General features: G+C 31.8%; 1 protein-coding gene across 4 annotated transcripts in view; it reads left to right on the plus strand.

Annotated features, from left to right (window-relative positions):
• Positions 1–12,500, plus strand: part of p115 (General vesicular transport factor p115) — a 24,934-nt gene that overhangs the window by 549 nt on the left and 11,885 nt on the right. For 2 of the 4 annotated variants that reach the window (XM_043012410.2, XM_043012411.2), the window contains exons 2-10: positions 796–930; positions 1,093–1,189; positions 1,392–1,563; positions 1,804–1,900; positions 2,350–2,551; positions 3,588–3,688; positions 4,299–4,528; positions 5,073–5,227; positions 11,966–11,989. In XM_043012410.2, the coding sequence (XP_042868344.2) occupies positions 796–930; positions 1,093–1,189; positions 1,392–1,563; positions 1,804–1,900; positions 2,350–2,551; positions 3,588–3,688; positions 4,299–4,528; positions 5,073–5,227; positions 11,966–11,989 (1,213 nt within the window). The remainder of the gene's footprint in view (positions 1–795; positions 931–1,092; positions 1,190–1,391; positions 1,564–1,803; positions 1,901–2,349; positions 2,552–3,587; positions 3,689–4,298; positions 4,529–5,072; positions 5,228–11,965; positions 11,990–12,500) is intronic. The other 2 variants (XM_043012413.2, XM_086539138.1) reach the window with 1 other exon arrangement.

Genomic DNA, 12,500 nt, shown 5'->3' on the forward strand with positions numbered 1-12,500 from the left:
TGGTTAGCCATTCTAGGAAGAGACATATGTACTTTTCTTGTGACTCCTACTGGAATGCTTGGTATGTGCTTTGCTTACTTGCTGTTAGACTATGGTCTTTGGTCATGGAAAATGAGAAAGATCTTTTGTTTGATTACACTAACATCACAACAGACATAGCTTCACACAATCTGGCAATCAATAGAGAAACGAGAACTGCAATGACCTCCCCTTTTATCTGTCTTTCATGGGCCATTTGGACACTAAAAGCCATAGCCAATACTTTGTACAGTATTGTCAAATTAATGGTTTATGTTCAATATGTCTAAATGAGATTTTGCAATGATATAAGTATGCATATCAAAGATTAATTTTCTTGGTGCATTTTAGAGTGACATGTTTGGCTAGTAACTGCTAATATGAGTAGGGCATTTATCATCTATTGAAAAAAAATTGACCTTTTTGTTCGTATCTAACCTGAAATTGAAGTTTTGTGGGATATTGTAATTGTTTCCTAAACTTTCAATGTAATTCCTTTGTGTATAGTAGGTTTCTCTAATGTTGATATAAATGTTAAAATAAATAGTATGTCAGAGCAATTTTGTTGCTTCTTGGTGAATTTCATTAGATATATGTATTATAAATAATTCTATAGAATTATGCATAATATACAATATATTTATTAATATTGGTGACATCAAATTTTCAATAGAATTACCATATTATACATTTCATGAAAAGTATACATACATAATCAACATATGAAGTTATTGAATACTGCTGCTCTGTTTTCTTATTTTGTTTTCTAAATTCTAGGTTGACCGGCTTATTGATCGTGTCCAGTCGTCCACTTTGCTAGAAGACAGGAGAGATGGGTGCCGAGCTCTCAAGGCAATGTCTCGGAAGTACAGGGTGCTGGTTGGAGCGCATGGCATGGATACATTATTGCAGGTTTGTATAACTGTGAGATATTCATATACATACATGAAATGTCAGTGTGTAAAAAAATCTGAATTAATACTCTCTAAATGATGGAACAAGATTGTTTCATTTCCTCACTCAGAATAGACTGTTCTCTATTATAAAGTGAGTCCTCACATATTTTCTTACAAGGTGTTGGAGTCTGATAGGAATGACCATGAGATAGTCAACTATGCTCTAGAGACGTTGGTGAACATCACAGCTTCAGAGGTCTTCCCTGAGGAAACAGGTAAGGGCTCTTTAGTTCATCTGATAGGGCTATCTATTTGTAAGTATACAATTCTTTTTTTCTACTGTTTGTAAGAAATGACAGCTCATAGTAAAAGTATAGAAATGTTGAATATTAATTTTCTAGAAATAGTCAGTGTTAATCACACCAAATTAAAATTATTTTCTGTCATGATTTTTTTCTTACTTTCTTTTTCTTGCAGAGGACAGTGAAACCCCTGTAGACAGTCAGTCATCAGAGATTGGGGAACAATTTACAGAAATTCTTACTAAACGACAGGAAAACATTGCCCTATTGGTCTCTTTATTGGACGAGTTTGATTTCAAAGTGCGTTATCCAACGATAAAGCTTCTCACCAACCTACTTAAAAACAGGTAAGGAATGTTTTAGAATTTTTCATTGCTCAATGCTGTATAAGTAATAGGTTGCTCTGTTTGGATGTATGCAAAAATTACTTAGGGTATGCAAAACAACTCACCATATATGATGTAGCTACTAGAAATTATATTGAAATGACTTTAGAAAATAAAAATTCCTATTGGGGAAGAAATTAATATGATAGCCTTTATTTTTTATATTTATCCTAGTGATATTGTTTTCTCTCACTTTTTCAGGCCCAAAGACCTACAGGAAGTTATACTTGTGATACCAAGTGGTGTCTCCAAGCTTATGGACCAGCTTTCTGACAGCCGCGAGGTTATCAGAAATGATGTAAGACTCAGTACTATTAGTTTATATTGCACTGACAGTCAAGAACTTTTTGAAGATTCTACTTACCTTTGAGGACATTACAGCAGTCAAATTATCAGAAATAAGGTTGTAGATTAATTAACAGTTTTTAATGTTGATTTCATTTGATGAAAGTACCTGCAGATACAATAAGAATATTTATGGTTGTGTCAGTTTGATGATAGGCTAATAAATTGTATAGATTTTTTTTTTTTTTAATTATAAAAAAAAATTGTGCTCCCTATTTTATGGTATTTGTCGTTACTCTTGTTTGTTTCAAAAGATTTTTTGTTAGCATTTATATTTCCAGTTGACAGTTTTATATATATATAATATGACCTATTTTTCTTATGATCAGCATATATATTGTGTTATAGAAAAATGACGAAAGCTGGATCAGCTTATATTATAATCCTCTTTCCTTCTTGTAGACTCTGTTGCTGTTAACTCAGCTGACCAAGAGCAACACCAACCTCCAGAAAATCGTAGCTTTTGAGAATGCCCACGACCACCTGTTTGACATCATACGGGAGGAGGGTTACGCTGACGGTGGTGTTGTTGTGGAAGATTGCTTGATCCTCATGCTCAATCTGCTCCGAAACAATCCTTCCAATCAGACGTTTTTCAAGGAAGGTAATATGTTAATGATTAACAAAGTGTTGAATGTGATGCAGTTCAGGAAAAGTTTTCAGCAAATTTTATATTTCTTCTATATTTTGAAATATAGAGAAAATTAAATATGGTATTTTGATGGACTGTCTGATTAGTTTTGAAACTCTTCTAGAAAATCCCTGGGAGGCCATAACAACCCTCCTATCTCCCCACACACACACACTCTGATCCCCTCTTTACGAAATGTAGCAAACCTGCACACTGCACCTCCCTGTCTTGTGCCTTGGCCAACCATCTTAGCCCATTTATCAACTACCCACCCACCTTTTTTAGTCTTGAACTTTGTCTTTTTATCATTTGGTCTATATATTCAGTGTTATCAATACAAGAGACACATTTTTCTGTCTAGAAAATCATACTGTCTTGTCCTTAGGCCAACCATCTCATGCTAGCCTGTTTTCAGCCATGTTTGGTCAATGTTTGATAAATATTTGCTATTAGGTAAAGATGTTTTGTCTGCGGTAGGAAATCATGTTGTGATGTTTGGCTGTTTTTCCTAGTTTTCAGGCCCCACTGTGGGCTAACCAGGTGATATTTCAGGTTAAAAGATGCCATCATAGAATAGACGTCTTCAAACAATGAAGAAAAACAAAATCTTCAGAAATTACAATCTTTAAATGTGGAAGTAGTGAATTTTGATTACATAGAAATGTGATGCCTTTGAGATCCTGTCAGATTTGTCCATCTTAGAGAGTGAATGAAGAAAAAAGAGAGAGAACTTGACTTTTATCATATGAATGTGCTGTATGATTCATATTGAAATCAGTTTTTAATTATAATGCATCAGTTGGTAACATATGTATTTGTATCCTACCATTACATTTAGAATACCTTTCTTAGATGAGAATATTTTATCATGATAATAACAAACTTGATGTACATATCAGAATTCTATCTCTCTTTAAATTAATTTTAAGAAAATTAATACCTTAGTGCTATTGTGAGAGAATTTTGTACGAAATTTTATAGTAAATTGTCCTTTCTATTTTCATCCAAGGAAGCTACATTCAGCGGTTAACCTCCTTCTTCACAATCCCTCTCGATGCCAAAGATGGATGGTCAGCGCAGAAAGTAACCAATATTCACTACATGCTCCAGGTAAGTCTCTATTTTCTCTTTTTCTTTGCTATTGGATAAACAGGCTTCCAATAGTTGAGATATGGTGTTTTTCTTGGCTCTTTATCAAACATCTATATAGTTATTTATATATTGAAATGCCACATCTCTCTCTTTCTGTCTGTTTATCTATCTATCCCTTTCTCTTTCTCTCTTTCCTTCTCTTTCTCTTTCTCTCTTTCCTTCTCTTTCTCTTTCTCTTTCTCTCTTTCCTTCTCTTTCTCTTTCTCTCTTTCCTTCTCTTTCTCTTTCTCTTTCCTTCTCTTTCTCTTTCTCTCTTTCCTTCTCTTTCTCTTTCTCTCTTTCCTTCTCTTTCTCTTTCTCTCTTTCCTTCTCTTTCTCTTTCTCTCTTTCCTTCTCTTTCTCTCTTTCCTTCTCTTTCTCTCTTTCCTTCTCTTTTTCTCTTTCCTTCTCTTTCTCTCTTTCCTTCCTCTTTTTTTCTCTTTCCTTCTCTTTCTCTCTTTCCTTCTCTTTCTCTCTTTCCTCTTTCCTATTTATGATATTAGATACTACTAATTTGCTCTTTTAAAAAAATAGGATTAGCAGTGATACATGTTATTAAAGAGCAATACAAATGCCTATCCTCCAACAGCTGGTGCAGACACTGGTGGCTCCACAGAATTCAGCACAGGTTGTAACTTCCTGCCAGAAGGTAATGAACCAATGTGGCCTCCTTCAGGCGCTCACAGGGCTCCTCATGGCCACAGGAGTCCCTGTTGACATACTGACGGTCACCATCACCACAGTGGCAGACATGATAAGGGGGAATCAGCAGAACCAGGAATTTTTCGCAGATATGATGGCACCATCTAATCCGCCAAGGTGTGTGCAGTTATGTGCATGTGTGATTGTATGCATGAGGTGGTCTGGGAAGATAGGAGAGGACAGATCCTATTGTATTTCATGCATTCTGATCTTTGTCTTATGTATGTCAGTTTTCATGCATACACACACACACACACACACACACACACACACACACACACACACACACACACACACACACACACACACACACACACACACACACACACAAACACACTCACACACACACACACACACACACACACACACACACACACACCCCACACACACACACAACACACACACACACACACACACACACACACACACACACACACACACACACACACACACACACACACACACACACACACACACACACACACACACACACACACACACACACACACACATTTATTCATATATTCATATATTCATATATTTATATATTTATATATTTATGTGTATTTATAAATGCACAAATGAATACATACATATGTAATGCATACAAGTGTATGTATATATAAAGTATTTCATATATTTATATAGTGTTGCATTGCAGACCAGCAATTGTGGTCCTGTTGATGTCTATGGTGAATGACAAACAACCCTTTGTCCTGCGCTGTGCTGTCCTATACTGCTTCCAGTGCTTCCTCTATCGCAACCAAACAGGCCAAGCACAGATCATCCAGACTCTTCTTCCACAAACAGCTGATGGTAAGTTGATGCAGGTATATTTGAATGTAATGGAATAGGCTTTGTGTGTGGGGAAAGGCCACCTTAAGAAGGGATATTTATCTGATGGACTTCTGCTCATCATCATCTTATATTTAAGTCCAATTCTGTCTTGATTTGCTTCTGAAACTGGTTGGAAATGCATTACAGTTCAAAATTATGTCATACAACTAAAGTTATCATATATCATATCTGCCTAGAAGCTATATCTTCTTCCATAGCTAAGAAGCTGATTGATTGATATACAATGTTCATATTACTATCTATTCATTCATACTATGTGTTTTTACCTTGTGATCTGATTTGTTTTTTTGTTTTATATGATTATGTTTGAAAATAGAAAAAAAAATTAAGTGATTGTAAAGTAATAACACTTTAGAGAGGATGTTAAGAAAATAGTAACCATAAATTGTATTTGAGTTTAATCAAGAATAAGTAGATGTTTGAATACAATCACTTCATTAATTCTTTTACAGCAAATGCACATAAGATAGAAACAAATAGCTCTAAAAATATAGCATAATGGGCAGTAAATTAATATTTATTTAGTTTTATACATCCTATTTCATTATGTGTTTAGGAATCTCCATAGATAGACTGTTAGGTGAAATGTTCAAAGGAACTGCCACACTGATAGTATGATCAGTTACTTCTGACATTATTCCAAAGGCCATTTTTAGACCTTTCTGCTACAGATAATATAAACATTTAATAGATGGTTATGTAAGCAATATATGACAACTGCTGACTGATACAGTGTCACTTATAGATTGACTGCTACTGAGTATTTACCTCTTTTATACATGCAATATTTCTAAAGTCCTCTATTAATTACATAGTAATATTTGATATATCTAGCTTATGCAAACTGTAGTTTACTGGTTACTCCAATCTGTTTGGTCTCATTTGTTTCTGTTTAGTTTGTATTTGTTACAGAACAAAGAAACAGTGAAAAGCTACATTTAATCACCAGATTATCTTAGAATTCTACCACAGGTATCTTATGGGTAGGGTTTAGACATTTGGGGTGCCCCACCCAGGGAAATGTAATGCAATGACATGCAAAGGCACTAATTTAGTGGCATATGCAATGATATTTGATCACTTAGCCTTTTGCCTTAGTATAGTAAAGCTTTTAAGTCTGTTAGAAGGATGTATGAACAAGTAATATTAAATGGAAAGTAGGGTTTTACTTATTTTTACTTGTTTCGAAATTGTTATCGCCAATTACTATGTCTAGATCTGCACAAAATATAAATTAATTTATTTGAAATATTGCATGATATTTACCTTAGGGCTACGTATAAACAGAAACATAAAGAATTGTACTCATATTAGAATTTATGCATAATCTGCACAGATTGGATTAATGTAAGATTTTTAGAAACAAAATGTAAGACGCCCTTGCTGCTATTCAAACAAGCAAAATTTCACTGGTTACTTGGTGATTGAACCTGTTTTGCTTATTTTCATACATATTTTTTATTTTACCAGTATTTGAAATATATAGATAATTTATGTATTTAATCTATATAGTTCTTGTAACATTTGATTACAAGAATTATGTGTTATGGTGTAGAACAAATTCACAAATGAAATAACAAACTGTTATTTCATTTGTGAATTTGTTCTACATCATAACACATAATGTCACTTTTAATTGTCTATAGACACTTTGAACTGGTGGAAAGATGGCTTATGTTTAACATTTTATTAAACCTCTCTAAAGTGTTTTAACCCTCTCTGGACGGGTGGTACACCACGGATACTGCGCATTCAAGGCCCGTTCGCAGGGTGAAGTCATATGGCGTCGATCATTTAATTGGTTTAGGCCTATGCGTTTGAGAGCCCCGGCATTACAACTTGCAAGGCTGGAATGCCCTCAGCATGAATGAGTTAAAATCCAAAAATTATATATATTCCAAATATTTGACATTCATACTGTTAGTACACTTTGTATGAATACATGAATAGCAACAAACAAGACTGTATATTAACCAGTCAGCTTCTTAGCCAAGGAAGAGAGGCCTGGCTTCTGGGTTGATTTGAAATAAGATGATTGTGGTGACTTAATAGCTTTATACCTACAGACATGTAGAATTGCTTATTGGACAATTTTGTATTATTAAGAGATCTTAAGTTTCTCTTCTGTTCTCCAAGTGCAGGGCAAGATCAGTGTTTGAAATGCTCTCATCAGATACAAAGAATATGATTATTTATCCCTTAGATATGGCATTGTTTTTTTAGTATAAAATTTATAGATCAGTGATCTAATTTTTATACCAAATCCAAAATTTGGATTTTTTTTACAATAGTAGAGGCATATTTATAGTTTCCTAGGCAGTAAAGTAGTGATGAAGTCCATATTTGGGAAAGTGAATAAATGTTTGTATACAGATGAACCTTGTTTAAAGTTGTGCGAGTTAACATTGTTTTGATTTCACAGTCCAAATAAAAAGATCTATTGATTAGAAAGTTCAATCTTCTTTAGCACTTTTGTTTATTCTTGGCATTGGCATTTGTGTCATGTTAATCATGGTTAATCCAGGGTAAGGTACAGGTAAATAACCCAAATTAAACAAGGAGGTTTTTTAGTCATCATAATAATTATATTAAATATATAATTTATATATATATAATATATATATATTTAATATATATATATATATATATATATATATATAAATAAATATATATATATATATATATATATAATATATATTTATATAATAAAATAAATTATTATATAAATATTCATAGATAATCTATATATAAATACATATTATATATATATACATATATATATATATATTATATATATATATATTTATATATATATATATATTAGATATATAGTCAAATATATATTTTAATATATAGTATATATATCTGATATATATATATATATATAAATAGTATAATATATATATATAAATTTCCATATATAATATAGTTCATATATATATATATTCATATATATATATATATATATATTATATAATATATATATATATATATATATTTCATATATATAGATATATATTAATATATAATATTATTCGATACACACAGTATATTTATTAAATATATATGCTATGATTATATATATATATATATAAATATTTATATAGATATGTATATATAAATATATATGTGTATATAAATATAGATGTATCATATATATATTTATTATATATATATATATATATATATATATATATATATATATATTATAACTTCATAAATATATATATATATATATATATATATGTAATATATATATATATATATATTATATATATATATATATGATATATTTTCATTATAAATAGAATTTAGAAATATGTATATATATATATATAAATTCTCCTGACAGTTATATGCCATTTTAGCAGACCATTTTCACAATTGTCTATTTCTTTAAAAGTATTTGAATGATCTAGGCTAGATATTTCATTCAATAAAAACATATAGAAAGAATGCATTACATATCAAATTTTAGGAAGCAGTATTTCAGTCTTTTTTTCATTGGTATTGACCTGAGATCTAATGCTTACTCTGAAATCCAGTGCTTACTCTGACTTCCTTTTTTTTCACTCGTCTCCAATAAAATTTCTCGCTGGGGCCAACTATAGAAGGTACTTGGTGACGAGACATCGGGTCACCACAGGTTTGAGGGCAGTGAGCGAGTGTAGTTGTTTATGTTGTTCATGCTGCTCATGCCCGTGAGAGAGTGCGCACTTCTACATACTGATCTACAGAGTTGATTATCGAGACTGAGTGACTTGACTAACTAACAAATGCATCCAGTAGTAGTGTTCTTGTATTGGCATTTATTTGCAAGCTTTTTTTTTTACTAACGCATAGCAATGCATAGCAATACATAGGGTGCAACAAAACTGGAACCCTGATGATGATGTGAGCAGCTTGTGTTGAGTCATCCAGATTATCAGTCAAGTTGAAGTCATATGAGATATGGTTCCTGTGACTGTTTGACTGATCTGTCTTGTATGAGGTGTGATAGTATGTGCATGCATCATTTTATGCACTATTCCAAGCCAGATTGAATTTACTGTTGTTATGATCAGAAGTTCAAAATTATATTTACAGCCTTTGGACAGTTATATGCCATTTTAGCAGACCATTTTCACAATTGTCTATTTCTTTAAAAGTATTTGAATGATCTAGGCTAGATATTTCATTCAATAAAAACATATAGAAAGAATGCATTACATATCAAATTTTAGGAAGCAGTATTTCAGTCTTTTTTTCATTGGTATTGACCTGAGATCTAATGCTTACTCTGAAATCCAGTGCTTACTCTGACTTCCTTTTTTTTTCACTCGTCTCCAATAAAATTTCTCGCTGGGGCCAACTATAGAAGGTACTTGGTGACGAGACATCGGGTCACCACAGGTTTGAGGGCAGTGAGCGAGTGTAGTTGTTTATGTTGTTCATGCTGCTCATGCCCGTGAGAGAGTGCGCACTTCTACATACTGATCTACAGAGTTGATTATCGAGACTGAGTGACTTGACTAACTAACAAATGCATCCAGTAGTAGTGTTCTTGTATTGGCATTTATTTGCAAGCTTTTTTTTTTACTAACGCATAGCAATGCATAGCAATACATAGGGTGCAACAAAACTGGAACCGTGATGATGATGTGAGCAGCTTGTGTTGAGTCATCCAGATTATCAGTCAAGTTGAAGTCATATGAGATATGGTTCCTGTGACTGTTTGACTGATCTGTCTTGTATGAGGTGTGATAGTATGTGCATGCATCATTTTATGCACTATTCCAAGCCAGATTGAATTTACTGTTGTTATGATCAGAAGTTCAAAACTGTTTATACATATATAGTATACTTAATAAGTTATTTTATATAGCCTAGGATAGAATACCCCAGTGTTAATTCAGTGTTGCTTAGTTTATATTAATATGTTATAATAATATTGTGATATATCAACATCTTTAGACATCTTAGCCATTTAAGTCTATAAAAAAATAATTATATAAGAATTTATGGATTAGAATATATATATATATATATATATTTTGTGTATATATATAGTATATATATTTCTATATAAATAATCATATAGTGTATGGTAAATTCTCGCATGATAGTAGAACTTCAAAATTAGAATGTACAGACTTTCTGGACAGTTATATGCCATTTTAGCAGACCATTTTCACAATTGTCTATTTCTTTAAAAGTATTTGAATGATCTAGGCTAGATATTTCATTCAATAAAAACATATAGAAAGAATGCATTACATATCAAATTTTAGGAAGCAGTATTTCGTTTTTTTTCATTTTGGTATTAGGACTGAGATCTAATGATTATCTGAATCAGTGTTATCTGCTTCTCTTTTTTTTCTCGTCTCCAATACATTCTGTGGGGCCAAGTATAGAAGGTATTGGTGACGAGGACATGGGATGTCACCAAGGTTTGAGGCAGTGAGGAGTGTATTGTTTTGTTGTTCCTGCTGCTATGGGTGAGAGAAGTGGCACTTCTACATTAATGTTCTACTGAAGTTGATTATTCGAGATGCGTGGACTTGACTAACTAACAAATGCATCCAGTAGTAGTGTTCTTGTATTGGCATTTATTTGCAAGCTTTTTTTTTTACTAACGCATAGCAATGCATAGCAATACATAGGGTGCAACAAAACTGGAACCGTGATGATGATGTGAGCAGCTTGTGTTGAGTCATCCAGATTATCAGTCAAGTTGAAGTCATATGAGATATGGTTCCTGTGACTGTTTGACTGATCTGTCTTGTATGAGGTGTGATAGTATGTGCATGCATCATTTTATGCACTATTCCAAGCCAGATTGAATTTACTGTTGTTATGATCAGAAGTTCAAAACATTTACAAATAGAGTTACTAATAAATTTATTTTATATAGCCTAAGAATACAACAGTGTTGCTTGTTTATTATATCAGATACTTTGTTAGTATCAAATCTTAGCCATCTTCATGTGAAAATAATATTTATGATATTTTTGAAAAATAAGGATGACAGAAAATCACCAATTCATGTCATTAAGCCTTGCATCCTTTATTTCATTTTAGGATGGGAAGTGATATCTCTACTATTTTGAGAAACTCTATGGAATTAAGAGATCTTATAAGTAAAAATTTATTTTAAGTAAATATATTTAATATAAATATACTTAAGATAAGTGATGTTGAATGCATGAAGACCTTGCATAGGAAAATTGGGAAAGTATTTTAATGAAGTTTTGCACTTTACTTCCACTATTTGTGTTTTTTTTTACAAATTATATTCCTTATTTTAGATTTACTACCACATTTATTGCATATTAATTATGATAATCCTTTGAAGTTCATCTATGATTCATTGTTCGTGGAAATAATCCTTGTGTATTAATTTTATGTGTATTACTCTCTTGATAAACACTTACATTTCCCCAACTTTAGAGAGATAGTATTTACAGAATTTTAAAGAAAGGAGAAAAAAAAAAAAAAAAAAAAAAAAAAAACAAAAAAAAAAAAAAAAAAAAAAAAAAAAAAAAAAAAAAAAAAAAAAAAAAAAAAGAAAAAAAAAAAAAAAAAAAAAAAAAAAAAAAAAAAAAAAAAAAAAAAAAAAAAAAAAAAAAAAAAAAAAGAAGGAGGAGAAGGGGGGGAAACCCTTAAATGTAATTCTTTGCTCTTTGAAACTGTTAATAGAGTTTGTTGTCCTTACAGTCGTTCCAGGAGCCAAACCCTTTCGTGAGTGTATTTGTCTTAAGCACACCGTATTATTTTTTCACTGGATATGTGCTGTATTGGCGTGCATACTCTCTGCAATAATTTCTAATCTATTGTGATATAAAAGACGGCACTGCCTGAAATGCTTAAGAAAGAGTATGTTGCACATGAGAAAGTTCATTGTTCTTTGCTTGTAAAGGAACATGCATGGTATTCCTTACATGTTATATGATTGTTTTTTATTTTATTTTTCCTAGTATTGACGCCTCAGTATTCAAGCATGGATTTTTTTTTCTTTGGTTTTTGCTTGCATGCAACATTATGAGTCTGATTTATTCCAAGTGAATATGGACACTATAGTTCACATAATCAGGATAGAAGATGGACATTATTTAGAGACCTCAAAGTGCATATAATGTTTTTGTAATTCACATATGTGAGTTTATAGTCTTTTATTTTTGATCACCTAAGATTAGTGACCTGAAGTTGAATTTGGCAAGAATTGCAACTTTTTCATCGCATGTGTCCAGAA

Source organism: Penaeus japonicus, unplaced genomic scaffold (genome assembly GCF_977035675.1).
Source record: "Penaeus japonicus unplaced genomic scaffold, GWHDUDI00000001_assembly GWHDUDI00000001, whole genome shotgun sequence".
Taxonomy (NCBI): Eukaryota; Metazoa; Arthropoda; class Malacostraca; order Decapoda; family Penaeidae; genus Penaeus; species Penaeus japonicus.